This window comes from Brachypodium distachyon, chromosome 4 (assembly GCF_000005505.3).
Source record: "Brachypodium distachyon strain Bd21 chromosome 4, Brachypodium_distachyon_v3.0, whole genome shotgun sequence".
NCBI classification, from domain to species: domain Eukaryota; kingdom Viridiplantae; phylum Streptophyta; class Magnoliopsida; order Poales; family Poaceae; genus Brachypodium; species Brachypodium distachyon.
In genome coordinates this window covers 28,880,472-28,897,325 of record NC_016134.3, presented here as the reverse complement: position 1 = coordinate 28,897,325, position 16,854 = coordinate 28,880,472, and the positions used below count along the sequence as shown (strand labels likewise).

Here is a 16,854-nt window from a genome sequence, read left to right as displayed (position 1 = left end):
TGGTATAACTTTTATATACATATACTAAATATAAATTGAATAATTGTTGATCAAAATGTGGCACAAATTTCAATAGGAGCCTTATAAACCCAAACGGAGGGAGTAGTGTTTTTGAAGTTGGGAGGATAAAAGTCTAAAAACACAAGAAAAACACTAATGGTAAACAAGGCCATAGATGTTACTTTTAGTGACCTTAAGCAGGCAAGGTCAGACTTATGCTAACGAACACAAGCCTAAACAAACTCCAGCGATCTTTAAAAAAGAAAAAACTCCAGCCGCATCCATGATAGTCAAACATATTGACCGTTAACAAAATAAGTCCTACATAACACACTGATTGGTAGTTGAACAATTACACTCAGGTTGCTACGAATGGAGCGCCCCTGGTACACAATCTGCATATTCTGCTATGCAAGTCTGAACAGACAAGAGACAGTAGACACATCAAGGGCTGACCTGCTTTACCGTCTGCTAGAAACTGAAGTCTGTCGAACAAAAAAAAAAGAAACAGTAAGCACAGGAAAAATCCAAGCTAGGTATCATCTCATATTTGTTCTGGAATGCAAAAAATGTATTCTTCTTGCTACTTGATTAATCAAAAAGTAGGTAGCCAGACAAACAATTATCTAAAAGACGATCATTTCAACAGGACTATAACAATCAATCGCCATGCCAAACGGATCCTTAATTTTTGATGATTCTCACAACAGGCTAGATTTTTTAACAGCATTATCAAGCACCACATCAGCTGCTTAATTGTTCAGCCTGAAGACAGTGCATAAGTAAGCAATACTGCAATCACCCAGCTTTATATTTGTATTGAAAGAAGTTTGGTGAATGTGATTTAGCTGACTGTTTGGTTCTTTTCTTCATTAAGAGTGTACTTACTATGAGAAATCCGTGAGGTTATACGTTCAATGATAATTTTCTTTGAAGGTACACCACAAGTAATCAGAATCTTTAGAACTTGCGTAAGCGCAAGCAGCTCATCCTCATGATATTTTACTTCAACAACCTTGAGGTGTTTAGATGCTAAGAATGGTTCCTTTTGGTAGCAGCTTCCATGTGTTTCAAACAAGGTTCTGGTGTCTGTGGCAAATAAAGCATCGGTATTCAACAGAAATTAATCAGCCATACAAGATATCTAAATAAAATTATACTCCGTATCTAAGAAGTTGTATTACACCCCTACCGTATGCAATTCAAGACTAAGCTTCTCCAGAACTGGTGAGTGTTGAAGAAAGTACAATAGTGCACCAAATTTAGCAGCAAAACACCATTCATTGAGCATTAATGTTTTTAGCTTGCCAAAAGAAGGACCTTTCTTCATATCCTTCCTGAAAATGTACTAGAGAAAGCAGCACAAAGGAGTAAGAACAATGCAGAGCTATAAATTTAAAATTCTAGATTCATTATATATGAGCATTCAAAAGTTTTCGATCTTATTTTTGACAAGTAATTATTTGTACTCAGATAGATAGGTTTGTATCCCATACCAGGTTTTGCATGTTTCTCATTTACTAAAAAGAAATACACCAACCAAATAAGCTAAACTTTTGTAGAAATCAAAAAGCTCGCTAACAAATTACAATATGATGCTTTTGAGTTTTGAGTCAAACTACATAAGACTAAGAAGAGAACTGCAAAACTATTCTGGACAGATATTCTCCAATGTACAGTACTGGCATTCCCTTGAACCACCTATGGGGCTACTGCATAGAAACATAATAAATAAAACGGTTGATTGGTGACAAACAGGAAGCGCACAGACAGGACTTGTTATGACTTAATGGATAGAAATAAACAAGATGTAGCAGATGGCAAACAACAATTGAAGTGGAAGTTAGCATAAATTTGTGGCATTCGACAAACCATCAAGAAGCACAGAGTCATCGCTATGAACCGTAGTTTCGCCACAGTCATCAGACCCGCAATTCCCTAATAACTGTATGTGCAATATTCACTACATTCCACACCAAGCCTGACAAATGCTGTTACCAATGATGGCATGAAGTCAAGCACGGGAGTCAAACCATCATTGCTAGCAAGTTCCAGTGAAATGAGTCTTGGGGTAAAGATACGCGGGCAGGAGTCCCGAAGAGAAGTGCATCCAATCATGCTCAGATGTCTTAATGATTGGGACAAGATATCCGATTTGTATGTGCAATAGTTCATGTTTACCACCTCCAATTTCGGACAGCTCGAGAAATCAAGAAAGTGGTGCCCCTCCAAATCCACACGTCCAAGTTCTAGCCTAACTAATTTCTCGGCGATGAGATTCTCGTTCATTCGTTGCATGTAGTTGGTCGGTATGTTGAGATCGATTCGAAGCACCTGAACTCGGAATAATAAAGCATAAAGGATCAATGGCGAGATGTCTACGGTGCCCTCGTAGGTGTCGATTTCACACTCACGGAGAGGAACGCGGTCACGGAGGAGCAGAAGGTGGTTGACAAAGCTGTGCGGCGGCTGTGCGCGCTCGATGTCAAACCATGGGAGGCGCAGGACGGGCACGGACTTCCACTGGTGGCGCCAGCGCCGGGCGAGCACGCACGTCCCCACGGCCAGGCGCGAGGGCAGGAAGGACAAGACGTGCTGCAGGAGGGTCCGGGAGGGCGCTGAGGCGGTCCTCGTGTTCCTCCCCGCCGGCCGTGGTGGCCGCTCTCTTGTTTGCCTGGTTCTCGGACCCGCGGCGAGGCATTTCGCCGAACAGTTGTTTGGGACCGGCGTGAGATGGAGCTGCATGAAAAAAGTGGTCAGCGACTGCCGAAAAGGGCCACCGGGGGGACGGACCGGCGGAGGGGGAAGAGACGGAACGATTCTCACCGCGTCAGCCGTGCCGCCGGCCGGCCGGCCGCCGCCGTGCTTGGGGAAGAGTAGTAGACGAGAGGACGGAGCTCCCCCGCCCCTCTCCTCCCTGGACGGCGCACGGTTGTTGGAGTTGCACTGCTCACTTCTCTGTCTGAGCAACTTTGCGCTCTGATCCGGCCCATATAAATCCGCGCCCCGGCCCGGCCCGGCCCATAAGTTGCTCTCTCGATCTCTCTCCTCGCCCATTTCTGAAATTCTCTGTTCCCGCCCAAATCGGCAAATCCCCCCATGCCTCGCAAAAATCCCCCATTCCACGAGACTAGCGGACGCTGCTTCGGTTACTTTACTTTGGCAACTCACCGAGCGCTATAGCCTACTGCAGCTGACGTCCGATACAATCCAGTGGCTGAGACACATCGCAAGGCAAAAACAACTCTGAGCCTTTCAGACTTAGCAGTTTCATTGGAAAATCATAGCAGAGCACGATAAAATCATCGTAAGAGAACCCGAATTTGCTTTACCATCCAATCCAACGTCACCTTGGCGGTAAAGTAGGTCGGTCCGCCTACATGGCGTTTTATGGGCAGGAAAGGGGGTTGGGGGGTAAAATTAACTTTCCTTGACGGTTCAGAGGTGTAAAATTGACGCATTTCTACATAATATCAACCGTTGAGAAAATAAGTCATACATAACACATTGGTAGTTGAACAATTCCACTCAAGTTAGCACGAATGGAGGCGACACACCACCCTGCTGGACAAAATCAACTAGGTCATGGTGCTAGATTCTGCTATGCAAGACTGAACAGCCAAGAAACAGTGGACCATCAATGGCTGAACTGCTTTACCGTCTGCTCGAAATTGAATCCTGTTGAACAAAAAAAAAAGACACAGTAAGCACAGCAACTAGCTTGAACCTTTCCAACTTTGGACTTGTTATTTGATTACTATACATGTAGCGTATTCATTTAATCATCTCCGGTTAGGATTTTTCAGTTACTGAACTGATTTCTTAAGCACCAGCAAAAAAAAGAAGCTACAAAAAGTTTATCACTCTACTGACAAATCAATTAAATGTACTCCCTCCAGTCGGAATTACTTGTCAAAATATTACATGTATCTATACGCTTTTTAAACATAGATACATCCATATTTGGCAAATTTGAGACAAGTAATATGGGTCGGAGGGAGTAGAACAATTCTGTTGCACATTCTGACAAAAAAAAGAATTCTGTTGACCAATGGTTGCACCGTTACCTATCATCTCATATTTGTTCTGGAACGCAGAAATATATTATGTTCGCAACTTGATTAATCAAAAAGTAGATATCCAAACAAGCAATTATCTAAAAGACGCTAAACTCAACAGGACTATGATAATGAACCATGTGAAACAGAGCATTAGTCTTCGACGTGGCAACGAATGCACTCCTTAATTATGACAGCAAAAGAACTCATTAATTCTTTTTAGTGATCCATATAGCCGGTTTACATGCTAATGATGGAAAGTACCAAACATAGAAATATCTCTAGAGGATCTAAACATTCTAACATAAGGATAACTGGAATAATATCCCTTAGGGCTGGCGCATTGGCCGCCCCTGCACAACGGCCCTACGTCTAGCCCGACGGTCCATCCGACATTGAGGCGAGCCAGGTGGATTCTCAAAATCACACTTTCTTCAACTTTTGGTTATCTAAAATGGCCGAATGTCTCTTTTCTAGGAAAATAACAGCAAAGGTTCTCACCAGCAACAAGTTTTTAACATCATTATGCAGTGCAGCACACCAACTGTTATCTGCCCAGCCTGAAGACAGTGCCTAAGTAAGCAATACCGCAAGCGCCTAACTTCATATTTGTATTGACACAAGTTAGGTGGATGTGATTTGGCTGACTGTTTGGTAGTCATTAAGAGTCTAGCTTCCATTTAAACATGAACCTTCAAGTCTTTATGTTGTCTTGAAAGATTTGAGAAGTTTTACCTTGCTAGATTTTAGAAGAATAAAAAATATTTAGAGTTAAGACATATAAGAACCAATGAAGAATGTCAACGGTTAACTTACTATGAGAAATCCGTGAGGTCATATGTTCAATGATAATTTTCTTTGAAGGAACACCACAAGAAAGAAGCTACAAAAAGTTTTATCACTCTACTGATAAATCAATTAAATGTAGAAGAATTCTGTTGACCATTCTGACAAACAAACAGAAAGAATTCTGTTGACCAATCGTTGCACCTTACCTATCATCTCATATTTGTTCTGAAACGCAAAAATTAATATATTATGTTTGCAACTTGATTAATCAAAAAGTAGATATCCAAACAAGCAATTATCTAAAAGACGCTCAACTCAACAGGACTATGAGAATGAAACACTCTTCGACGTGGCAATGAATGGACTCCTTTAATTCTTTGTAGTGATCCATATAGCCGGTTTACATGCTAATGATGGAACGTACCAAACCTAGAAATATCTCTAAGAATCTAAACTTCCTAACATAAGGATAACTGGAATCTTATCCCTTGAATAGTAGTGGTTGCACCTCCTAGGACTAGCGCATTGGCGGCCCTGCACAATGGCCCTACATCTAACCCGACAGTCCATCCGACATTGAGGCCAGCCAGGTGGATTCTCAAAAGCACGCTTTCTTCAACTTTCGGATATCTAAAATGCCCGGATGTCTCTTTTCTGGGAAAATAACAGCAAAGATTCTCAAAGGCAATTGACATCATTATGCAAATATGCGCACACCAACTGTTAACTGTTCAACCTGAAGACAGTACATAAGTAACCAATACCACAAGTGCCTAGCTTCATATTTGTATTGAAACAAGTTAGGTGGATGTTTTGGCTGACTGTTTGGTACTTTTGTCATTAAGAGTCTAGTTTCTATTTAAACATGAACTTTGAAGTCTTTTCGTTGTCTGAAAGAATTGAGAAGTTTTACCTTGCTAGATTTTAGAAAAACAAAACACATTTAGAGTTAAGACAAACCAAAGAAGAATGTCAACGGATAACTTACTATGAGAAATCCGTGAGGTCATACTTTCAATGATAATTTTCTTTGAAGGTACACCGCAAGTAATCAGAATCTTTAGAACCTCCGCAAGCGCAAACACCTCATCCTCATGATATTTTACTTCAACAACCTTGAGGTGTTTAGATGCTAAGAATGGTTCCCTTTGGTAGCAGCTTCCATGTGTTTCAAACAAAGATTCTGATGTCTGTGGGAAAGAAAGTATCAGTATTCAACAGAAACAATCAGCCAAATATTTAAATAAAATGGTATATTACAAGTTGTCATACACCCCTACCGTCAGTTCAAGACTAAGCTTCTCCAAAACTGGTGAGTGTTGGAGAAAGTACATTAGTGCACCAAATTTATCAGCAAAACACCATTCACTGAGCAACAATGTTTTTAGCTTGCCAAAAGAAGGACTTTTCTTCAAATCCTTCGGAAAATGTACTGGAGAAAGCAACACAAAGGAGTAAGAACAATGCAGAGCTATAAATTTAGAAGTCTAGATTCATTATGAGCTTTCAACAGTTTCTAATTTACTAAAAGGAAATACATCAACCAAATAAGCTAAATTGCTGTAGAAATCAATAGCTCGCTAACTAATTACAATATGATGCGTTTGACTCAAACTACATGAGACTAAGAAGAGAACTGTAACTATTCAAGACAGATATGCACCAATGTACAGTAGTGGCATTCCCTTGAACCACCTATGGAGACACTGCATAGAAACATAATAAATAAAACGGTTGATTGGTGACAAGCAGGCAGCACACAGACAGGACTTGTTGTGACTTTAATGGATAGAAATAAACAAGAGGTAGCAGATGGCAAACAACAATTGAAGTGGAAGTAAGCGTACCACTATAGGATCAGCTATCAACTCTAAATTTGTGGCATTCGACAAACCATCAAGAAGCACAGAGCCATCGCTGTGAACCATAGCTTCGTTACAGTCATCAGACCCGCAATCCCCATAATAACTGTTCAAGCAATATTCGCTACACCCGTTGCCAAGCCTGACAAATGCTGTTGCCAATGGTGGCATGCACTCAAGCACAGGAGTCAAGCCATAATTGTCAGCAAGTTCCAATGAAATAAGTCTTGGGGTAAAGATACGAGCGCAGGTGTTGTCCGGAATCAAAGTGCATCCAGTAATGCTCAGATGTCTTAACGATTGGGACAAGATATCCGAATCGTATGCGCAACAGTCCATCTTTACCACCTCCAATTTCGGACAGCTCGAGAAATCAAGAAAGTGGGACTCCTCCAACTGCACACATTTAAGTTCTAGCCTAACTAATTGCTCTGAGACGAGATTCCCGTTCCTTAGTTGCGCGTAGTTGCCCGCTATAGTGAGATCAACTCGAAGCACCTGGACTCGGAATAATAAAGCATACAGGATCAATGGAGGGATGTCTCGGCCATTGTAGGCTCCGATATCACACTCACGTAGAGGAGCACGGTCACGGAGGGGCAGAAAGTGGTTAACAAAGCAGCGAAGCAGATTGTTATTCGCAAAGTCGGAGCATTTGACGCGCACGGCGGGCACGGACTTCCACTGGTGGCGCCAGCGCCGGGCGAGCGCGCACGTCCTCACGGCCAGGCGCGAGGGCAGGAACGACAGCACGTGCTGGAGGAGAGGGTCCGGGAGGGCGCTGAGGCGGTCCTCGTCGTCGTCCCCGCCGGCCGTGGTGGCCGGTCTCTTGTTCGCCTGGTTCTCGGACCCGCGGCGAGGCATTTCGCCGAACAGGACTCGGGGACCGGCGTGAGATGGAGCTGCATGGTGAATGGGGTCAGCGATGGCGAAAATTTGGCCAGTGGAGGCGGAGGGGGGAAAGAAGGAACGATTCTCACCGAGTCAGCCGTGCTAAGGGAAGAGTAGTACACGAGACGAAGGAGCTGCCCTCCCCCTCTCGGACGGCGCACGGTTATTGTAGCCGAGGGTTTACGGCAGACGGCAGCTCACTGAGCTACCTATTTTTTTTGAGCTAGCATCCGATCCGGCCCATATAAACACCCTGCCTTTTAACCCTCGGCCCGACCCATAACTTGCTCTCCCTGCCGGTATTGCTGGCCAACGGGCTGGCCCGTCTCTTAACAGGCTTAGCCCGGGCCAGGCCCGTTGGACCCGTTTATAAGTGGGTCGTGTGTCGGCGCACTATGTCTGAACCTGCCGCTTGGGCCAATTTAGGGCCAATTCTTTTCGGCTTCCTGAACCGATTTCTCTGTCAAGCTGCTCTCACCAAGCTTCCTGGAGAAACCGCCACCTAAATTTGATTAGGCTATCAAACTAGTTTGCTCTAAATTACTTTAAAAACCTAGCTAAATCTGATATGCGGATTCTCCAGAAAACTAGGTAAGGGCAGCTTCTAGAAGAAACCGGTGCTAGAAGCCGAAAAGAACGCACCGTTAGTCTTGTGGAGAGGAGATGGGATGAAATGTAAATAAAATATAAAATAAATACTAAATAGGTTGTGTCGTGATGGCCCGCGACCTCGACGCCAAGGCCCAAACACGGTATTTTGGTATGAAAATCTGACTTGTAATGCTATTTGAGTGGTATTTCGGAACTTAAGGTTTTGCATACAATGGCAATTCTTTCTTTTTTCCACTGCAGGGTTGGTATGGTCGCGGGGTCTGATTTAATCCTTCTATAATTCCAATCCGACGGTCTAAAATCAGTGGACGAAAAATGGGGAGGGACATTCTTAGTAGAGACAGAGACAGAGATGTGATTAAACCTCGGGACAATATTCTTGTTCTAAAGATGACACAAGCAACAACAAAGTCTTTTCATATATCCGAATCACATATGACTTACAGAACAAAATAAATACTCCTTCCGTCCCATAGTAAGTGGCTCAACTTTGTTTAGATACGATGTTCTCGTCACTAATAAACATTGACCTTCTCAAATTATTTCTGACCAAAAATTTAATTACCTCAAAATGTCTACCGACTAATTTGTTTTCATGATCATCTGGGTGATGCAATAGGATCTGGAACTGGAAGAATGGAACATGTCATGGATTCGCTGCAAGCTGAAGCAATGGCATGCATCAATGCACCTGAAGCTGCCCAACTACGGGGGATGATGCACATTGTGATAAAAACTGATGCCATGTTGCTTGTCCAGGCGATCACCGGTTCTGACCATGATCTTGGCCCCAATGAAACAATGTTTCAAAAGATCCGAACAAATGCTATTTTAAACTTTGTATCATGCCGATCTACACATTGTAATCGTCGATGTAACTATGTGGCTGATGCCATAGCGGCATCAGGTGCGAAGATGGAGCATGTGCCCCAAGCCGTGTGGTCAGGCCGTGTTCCTACCTTCATGCAGTCTCATGTCGCCTGTGAAGATGGAGCATGTGCCCCAAGCCGTATTCCTACCTTCATACAGTCTCATGTCACCAGCGATTTGGGTGGCACGTCTAAGTAACGAATATATTTTTCTATAGAAAAAGTCTACAAAAAGGAACTCTACCGTAAACTAACCGTTGGATGAACGGTAATTTGTTAGCAGATGGAACTGAATAGCTGATGTGTTGGATGATTTATCGGATTAGCACATGCACACAAACGAACACATTACTTGCCGAGTAAAATGCACCCACAGCTTGGTGGCGAAGCCCAATATAGTCCTCGAATTTGCAAAGTGTCCGTACAAAATCGGTTTGAATGCAAACCACTCTCTCTGCCCGCATACGAATCTAGGTGTCAGGTGAGATCGAATTTGATTGCCAGAAAATAACTCCACACAAGATACAAACTACAAAGTCATACTAGAGGCGAAATCTAGTCAACTGGAACCTGCACTGCAGCAATATTCATCAACGATGTCTTGCTATTGACCAATGTAGGTCGCCGCAAAAAAGAGACCTAGATGTAATTTTCAGTACTGAAGCTAGTTCCTGAACTAATATAGGTATACATTTTATGGGGCCAGTTCCATGTCAGAGATAGACCAAAAAGAAAACAGAAAAATGTAATGGAGAGCAACCTCCTGTATAATTCCCAAAAGTTAATTAGAATACGTTACTCCACACTGGACCTGCGACAACACATGATCTGCTAAGTGCTAATGGCGTCTACCAGCATCAGAGTGGCAATTTAGTCGCATTTAATGTTTCTGTAGATTCTCCTCACAAAGAGAGTAGACCCCAGATAGCCAATAGCACCTAAATACAAAAAACAGGTGTCAGTTCAAGAGACCTAATATCAATTTGGAATAGAATGAACACTAGTAAGTTTGAGAGCTCACCACAAAGTATCCCTAGCCCAAGACAGAACATCAAGGTGTAGCCGAAGTAGAAGCTAGTCTGGAAAAATCCTGACATCTTTGTCTTCACGTGATAATAGTATATAGCATACAGATATACATACAAGGCAGTAGATGCAGCAGAGAAGAACGATGTCCATTGCCAATGGTAGTTCTCAGCGTTCAACAAGAAATAAGTGCCCACAATGGTGACACATATTGTGACTATTAGGAGAATGACAAAGACTAGTAACATGAAACCATAAACATAATACACCTGCCAAGGACATAAAAAAATGGAGCAAATATACGTCAAATAAAAGTTGAGGGGTACAGCAATGTCCACCAATATATTGTTTTTACCTTGTAGTTCCAGAATGACGTGAACACGAAATACATCTCAATGAAGATGCTGCCGAAGGGGAGAAGCCCACCCATCAATGAGATAACAGAAGGTGTAAGGTACCACTTCTTCTCAGGAATAGGACGAGGGATTGTCTTCACGCGGCATGGGTTATTGGGAGCACCACTCCAGTTTCGACCAACTACAGTTCCCAATAGCACCAAAGGGAAAGAGATGAAAGCCCAGAGAACAAATATGACAACCATCGTGCCAAATGGTATAGCCGCTAATGAATGGTAGAAGATAGCAATGGTGTTCAACACTAGTCCAATTGAAAAGCATAAGAATGGGAAAAGGGACGCAGTAAGGATCATAGACTTTATCCAGTTTTTGCCTGCCATTGAATCAAGGAATCCACAGTAAAGTTGAGAATAAGAGAATTTAAACAGGCATTATCAAACTCAAGAATTCAGGATAGCAGAAAATCATGGGGAAGGTTATCAATAGAAATATTCCAAAGAATAAAAACTTGTGGAGAACCATACCACCATTCCTTGAGTAAAGACCGCCACTAACATATCCAGAAATGAAAGATGTAAGAGCGTAGCACACGATGAAGGTTGTGATGATGGCTCCTCGTCTGACAAATAGAGTATTAACTAATCAATCATTATTGTACATCAAGAAATAAAGATGTAAGGGCATAAACGCATGATAAGGTTGCGAAGGTTCTCCGGCAAATACAGCATAATACTATAATTAGGATAAAAGGCCAATGGAAACTCCTACTAGCTGACTAAACAGTATTAATGAAGTCAAGGTCAGTTTTAGAGATTGAGTTGCTTTAATTTTATAATCTATAGCTCCTTGTAGAAATGTGCAAACATCAATGTACAGAAGAATATATCCATGGCTTTCAAAATGTGTCTTCTACATTTTTCAAATGCATTGCAGAAAAAAGGAAACAAGGAAGCTCGTTTTGGGCTAACCCGACGTATAGCATGCCAACAATGGCCAATACAATAACAAGCATGATAAGAGCCGCCAACTGAGTGCCAATACCGACAACAGCAGAAAGAAACATCAGGCTGCGAGGAGGCCGAAATACATCTCCGTGCACAAGCTTCCATCCAGATTCCTCACTAACATCCCTCTCCTGAAAGGAAAATCATAGCTTAACACCACGATCAAGTGGAAGTACATAATTGTGCCAAAAGATTTGCTGCGAATATTCAAATAATTCCTCCTGTCAATATCAAGTGCCCAAGTGGGAAATCTACTGCAGACGTTGAGTTTGAAACTGGCGGAGCCACCTCCTGGGCAGGGCAGGCAGCTACCCAGGCTCACCAGCAAGTTCACATGGCTTATTAGCCATAGACCAATGTACATTTCGAGAAGACTATTTTTCCTGGCTCTATCCGCCACCGGATAAGTACCTATTTCGATCTGAATGTTATATCCCTAGCATGGAAAGAATAGTCTACTGCATGCATTGAGTTTGAAGGTGGCGGGGCCACCTCCTGGGCAGGGCAGGCAGCTACCCAGGCTCGCCAGCAAGTTCACATGGCTTTTTGAGAAAACTTTTTCCTGGCTCCATCCGCCACCGCATAACTATTTCCATCTGAATGTTATATCCCTAGCATGGAAATTATGAGTAGATCCATCTTTGTATGATCTTATAATGTTATTTATACACCTACATTAATGGTCAATCTTTCACTGTAGACTATGATTAAAAAAATGAGTTTTGTTAACAGAGGAAGTACATAATAATTAAACGGAAATGCTCAGATTCAGATCTTACAAGCGACTCCAGATCATCATCTTCACGTGCATATTTTGCATAATCATTTCTCAGGGTCCTCATCAATATCATTGATACTAAACCAGTTAAGAAAATAACCATCATGAAAGAGTTGAAGATGGAGAACCAATGAATCTGAGAATAAAAAATTGCAACAGAAGTTAGTGTTCTAGCCATTTCGTCATACAGAATAGCCTTCCCCTTTGTCAGAACTCAGAACTAACATAGAGCCAAGAAAATGAAACATCACAAAATAGGTAAATACCTCATAAAAATTATTGCCTGCCACCGGTGCGAACAATAATTACCTGGTGTTCGAAGAACGGATAGTCCAAGTAAACTTCAAAACGCCGCGCAAATGCCACATTTGTCTGCACCCACTTCACTGAATATGTCATGTCCAGCTTTTTACCAGCTTCAAGAAGCTTAGGTGACTCTTGAGTGAGATTGACATGAATTATCTGCAAGGGAAATTTACTTAACCAGTATATATAGTTTCTGCTAAATTTTAAGATCCTAGATAAGTCTAGTTGGTACCCTGTTACCGTTGTATTTAACAACAACGTTCTTGTGAGTGTAAAGATAGTGCTTGTTTTCATTATTTTTGTCAGTCTCCCCAACAAAACCTGCAAAAAGGACAACTCAACCCTAATTATCAAGAGGAAATAGAGTGTAGAAAGTTTTTCAAAGGCATAGTCATTCAGGTTTAGAATTACGTACCCCACAATGGCAGATCATCTACGTGATTGACCACGGCAAGCAAAGGTGAGAACATTGCATACAAAGATGTTAGAAACAAGAAATAGCATCCAAAACAAGGACATTATGTGCAGCAGCACATAACTAATTAACTAAATACAGCCTCATACCTATGAAAAGCTCAAACCAATATGAACTTTCAATGGCATCAGTAAATTGCTGAACCTTTTTAGCATCAAGTTCAATTGTGCAAATGGGGCCCTTCTCCACATGTTCTAAAATAACAGTCAATCAGATAAATCTGTTAGCAGAAAACAACATGCACAATGCAATTAAAACTGAGCAAATATCCAAGGAGGGTGCAAAAATGATCAACATACTTAAGAACTTTATATCAATCTGACTATCAATCAGCTCATTTCCACCTAGGACCTCTCCAAGACCACCCCATTTGTGTGCAGGGTTTTCAGATGGTAGACAAAACGGAAGGCTGTAATAGTTATACGTTTCTTGAGGATTATTGTACGGGCCAACCTTGTTTACCCAGAGCTTAACCGATTCATCAACTTTGTACTGCACACAGAAATATAAGAAGAAGCTGCAATGTTTTAGTAATGACGAAACATGTTCTCTGTATGATTGCACACGAAAGAAATAGTGAAGATGACAGTGAAGTTAATAATATTTCCTTTGTTTGAGAATATGAGGTCTACAATTTTAGACAATATAAGGTGTGCATGAGAATTGGATGGTATTTTCTCTTTCTTTTTCCCTTATATTATGTTATTATCCATCTACTGAAGGATGTCCTAAATCAAACTATTCCAAATACCTGTGACTGTGGTAAACCCGATCCCCGATTAGTCCCTGAGATGTGAGATGGTCTAAAGAGGAAAATAACCTCCAGTTTCTTCAACAGTGAATTAAAAAATTGAGTAACAATAAATGGAGCATAAATTTGATTTTTCAAATTTAAGTGACATCTCACGACATCAATGTCCAACTAGAACTAGTATAGTCCCTAACGTGAGCGGATTGAAATAGAATGGCAATAATAATCCAACCAACACCCAGGGGGGCGACGGCTACAGCACAACATAGCATATCAAATATATGTCCACAGATTACTCAAGTGCGACATCCCATCCCAAAAAGGGCACCACATCTCGAAATTTAAATGCGGCACGAAGAAAGATCCATTTCCCGAGTACCCGAATGCAAGCCAAGAGAAGCCACCTATCTATCTAGAATCTTTAATAAGCCCTGATATGAAACTGAACGACAATATGGCTAGAGGTGTTTCCTAGTCCAGCCGCATAGCTTTCTCGAAAATCTGATGCCACCGAAAAAAGTGAGCCTTTTTTTGTCCGAATGTGCCCCGGCTGTTCTCTTCCGCCTGTCTCGCAGCGAACGAGATCAAGTAGCTTGCCAGAGCAGCTAACCCTCCTCTCTTCCATAAACACCTGATTCTTTTCTAAGCGCAAAACCCACGGCGTGACGGGACTACAGAGCCAGATGCCGCCGCCGCCGCCTCGAACTAAGCACGAGCACACGACTCCCAGGGCAGCACACACTACCCCATAACAACAACCGCGCCCAGATCCGGCGCCTCGACGGATCCGGCGGCGACGGTCGGATCTAGGGTACCGTAGGGAGAGCGAAGGAGGGGGGGCGCACCTTGTGGTCGGACTCGGAGGCGGACGCAAGGGGCGTGCACGCGACGGCGAGGAGGGCCGCGATGACGAGGACGAGGAGGAGGCGCATCTCGTCGGCGGCGGCGAGATCTGGGCGGAGATGATGGAGGGTTGATCTCTCGACTCTCGTCTCCTCTCTCAGTGTCGCCCGAAGGAGCACCACGAGCTGACTCGTCGACTCGTCGTAGTACGCACGAACGACCGAACCGGGACAGGGGAGTCGGTCGGTCGGGGGTGGCGGTTTTGCGGGGAGGTGCCTGGGGAATGCGCTATTTCTGGGTTTGGCCTCCCCCGTGGCGATGCAACAGTTGCAACGGGAGTCGTGCAACACCGTTGACATTGGCATGTGACCAATGCCGACATGTGATCTAGCCCCGCACAGAAATGTATGGCCGTCCTGGAAAAAGAAAGCGTTGAAAGATCCGAAAGATCAAGCTGTTTTGTGTAATATTCTCTCCGTTTCATTATTCTTGTCGAAATATTGCATGTATCTGAATATTTTTACGATACATTTATTTATTTTTGTCAAATTTGAGACGAGAATTATGTGTCGGAGGGAGTACTGTATAGCTTACTTTCTTGAGATTTTTTGCCTACTAGCATCAGTTTTGCTAGCGCACAGGCGCCTAGTTTTTGTTGACAAACCAATCGATTTCTGAGCCGTGGATATGTGCATCAAGATCGCGACAATTTTTGTTGGTTACTCTTTTTTCTTCCTCCGACTGTTTCTTCTTCTCACTTTCTGTCCATTCCCCGATCTGTGTTGTTCCGCGCGGAGAGCTCAAGGCTGAGGAGGGGAGAGGGGAGGCGATTTTGCTCCACGCGGCGTGGGGTCGGCGTCGTCGCGGCCGCTCCACCCTCGACGGTGACGCTCGGCTGCCGGCGCGTCCCTCGAAGCGCGCCCGTCGGGAGTCCCTGGAGCCCCTCTAATCGCGCCCGCCGGGAGACCTGACCTCCGTTGCCTCAAGTCCTCCTGCTCCGCAAGGTCGCCGCTGAGGCCTCGGCCGCCGGGACACGCGTGCGTATTCTCCGACCTGCAGGCTCTCGCGGGGACCCTGGCCGCGATGTGTCGAGGTGAAGGAAGGCAGCATAGGTGCCTGTGTCTGCTCGTCGGCAGCAAATTTTTGCTTGCTCCGGTCCAATGAATCCCTTCCCCTTTCTGTTTGTCGACGACTAATGGTGATCTTATGATTCGTTTTGTCTGTGCTTTGCGGCGGAGCCCATGAGCAAGCATCCTGCCTTCAAATTGCACTGCATTATGATTAAGATTACACTACCTTCATTTTCGCAATTTCAAGTCCGCCAAGGTGCAATTGCAAATTGAATTCTGTAAGACTTATCTTCTGTTTTCCAGTAGTTTTACATTTAGTTGTGATTTAATTTGCACTCCTTTTTCCTTTATGCCAATCTGTACACCAAGATTCATGATTATTTTGGTGGGCTGCATTTTTCCTTTTGTTGCGACTACTCGTTTTTTAAATCCGTGCCTGTGTGTGTGCTTGCTGTGGTATTAACCTTGTGAGTTCTAGACAGGGTGAGGGGTGATTCCGAGATCCCCTAGTCGGCGGTGGGAGTCACCTCCATCTTCTTAGCTTGCCCTCCCCTGTTGTTGCTCTCTAATGGCTACTGTGGTTTGTTTCTCCGCGTTTTTCACCGGTAATTTTTGCTTCGTGAGGCGAACATAGAGGGAGTTGGCTCGGTTGTTTTCTTCATGCTTGATTGGTCGTGGTGAAGGCAGCGGAGGCGTGTGTGGTTTTCCTTCTCATCTCATCACCGGGCGCCGAGATCTAATGCGCATTTCTAGTGAGTTCCCGTGACATAGGTGTTGTAGCTTGGTTGCGGGGTACTCTCAGCGTAGCCGATTTTTTGTGGCGGGGTGGGGTAGGTTTTTGTGCTCGAAGTTGTGTCTGTAGCATGAACAGAACAGGAGTACTGGGTTCTACCTGGTATTCGTTTTGGTGCTCAGAACTGCAGGTATTCCATCTGAATAGCGGCTAGCTGTAGTAGGGTGTAGCATAGTTCTTGTGTTGTGGCCGTAAATTTTCAAGAACTGAAACAAACAGGACCAGAGATTTTTTTCTGAAGGAGAAGGTCAAAATTTCATTCAAATTGTACTGCTTTTTAAACTTAATTGTATGAAGTTTATTACTGCAATCCCAGTTATAACAAAGTGCAATTGAACGTTAGAAGGTTAATTACTACATTTTTTGCTTTT

General features: G+C 43.4%; 3 protein-coding genes across 4 annotated transcripts; all 3 read right to left on the bottom strand.

Moving 5' to 3' along the window:
* Positions 1-84: 84 nt before the first annotated feature.
* On the bottom strand, positions 85-3,085 carry LOC104584628. Its single transcript, XM_024455161.1, has 4 exons — positions 2,827-3,085; positions 2,335-2,739; positions 1,193-1,348; positions 85-485 (listed from the first exon to the last, which is right to left on the bottom strand). Exons 1-4 carry the CDS (start codon positions 3,055-3,057, stop codon positions 462-464), a joined length of 816 nt encoding a protein of 271 aa, XP_024310929.1. The 5' UTR covers positions 3,058-3,085; the 3' UTR covers positions 85-461.
* A 322-nt stretch (positions 3,086-3,407) lies between these two features.
* On the bottom strand, positions 3,408-7,824 carry LOC100836896 (F-box/FBD/LRR-repeat protein At5g18770). 2 transcript variants are annotated; one of them, XM_010240962.3, is made up of 6 exons: positions 7,690-7,824; positions 6,695-7,611; positions 6,511-6,553; positions 6,128-6,279; positions 5,836-6,037; positions 3,408-3,678 (listed from the first exon to the last, which is right to left on the bottom strand). In XM_010240962.3, the coding sequence occupies exons 2-6, from the start codon at positions 7,571-7,573 to the stop codon at positions 3,638-3,640; spliced, it is 1,317 nt and encodes a 438-aa protein (XP_010239264.1). In that variant the 5' UTR covers positions 7,574-7,611; positions 7,690-7,824; the 3' UTR covers positions 3,408-3,637. The 2 variants fall into 2 exon arrangements, with proteins under 2 accessions (XP_010239264.1, XP_024310928.1); XM_024455160.1 differs by lacking the exon at positions 6,511-6,553 and having other exon boundaries at positions 7,285-7,611.
* A 1,797-nt stretch (positions 7,825-9,621) lies between these two features.
* Positions 9,622-14,847, bottom strand: LOC100833318 (transmembrane 9 superfamily member 1). Its single transcript, XM_003577727.4, has 12 exons — positions 14,623-14,847; positions 13,326-13,518; positions 13,116-13,220; positions 12,967-12,984; positions 12,784-12,872; positions 12,555-12,707; positions 12,247-12,381; positions 11,432-11,598; positions 10,988-11,082; positions 10,463-10,836; positions 10,103-10,376; positions 9,622-10,019 (listed from the first exon to the last, which is right to left on the bottom strand). Exons 1-12 carry the CDS (start codon positions 14,707-14,709, stop codon positions 9,952-9,954), a joined length of 1,758 nt encoding a protein of 585 aa, XP_003577775.1. The 5' UTR covers positions 14,710-14,847; the 3' UTR covers positions 9,622-9,951.
* Positions 14,848-16,854: the final 2,007 nt, after the last annotated feature.

Excerpts from the sequence above, each read along its gene's own strand:
- LOC100833318 (XM_003577727.4), bottom strand. The coding sequence starts at position 14,709 with ATGCGCCTCCTCCTCGTCCTCGTCATCGCGGCCCTCCTCGCCGTCGCG. Across the intron at positions 12,708-12,783 it reads TTAAATACAACGGTAACAGG|ATAATTCATGTCAATCTCAC; the intron begins GTACCAACTAGA and ends TTTCCCTTGCAG. Across the intron at positions 10,020-10,102 it reads TGGGCTAGGGATACTTTGTG|GTGCTATTGGCTATCTGGGG; the intron begins GTGAGCTCTCAA and ends TTTTGTATTTAG.
- LOC104584628 (XM_024455161.1), bottom strand. The coding sequence starts at position 3,057 with ATGGGCGAGGAGAGAGATCGAGAGAGCAACTTATGGGCCGGGCCGGGC. Across the intron at positions 2,740-2,826 it reads CCGGCGGCACGGCTGACGCG|CTCCATCTCACGCCGGTCCC; the intron begins GTGAGAATCGTT and ends TTTTTCATGCAG. Across the intron at positions 1,349-2,334 it reads CTTTATTATTCCGAGTTCAG|TACATTTTCAGGAAGGATAT; the intron begins GTGCTTCGAATC and ends TGCTTTCTCTAG.
- LOC100836896 (XM_010240962.3), bottom strand. The coding sequence starts at position 7,573 with ATGCCTCGCCGCGGGTCCGAGAACCAGGCGAACAAGAGACCGGCCACC. Across the intron at positions 6,554-6,694 it reads TGATAGCTGATCCTATAGTG|TGTCTCCATAGGTGGTTCAA; the intron begins GTACGCTTACTT and ends GTTTCTATGCAG. Across the intron at positions 6,280-6,510 it reads AATGCCACTACTGTACATTG|TACATTTTCCGAAGGATTTG; the intron begins GTGCATATCTGT and ends TGCTTTCTCCAG.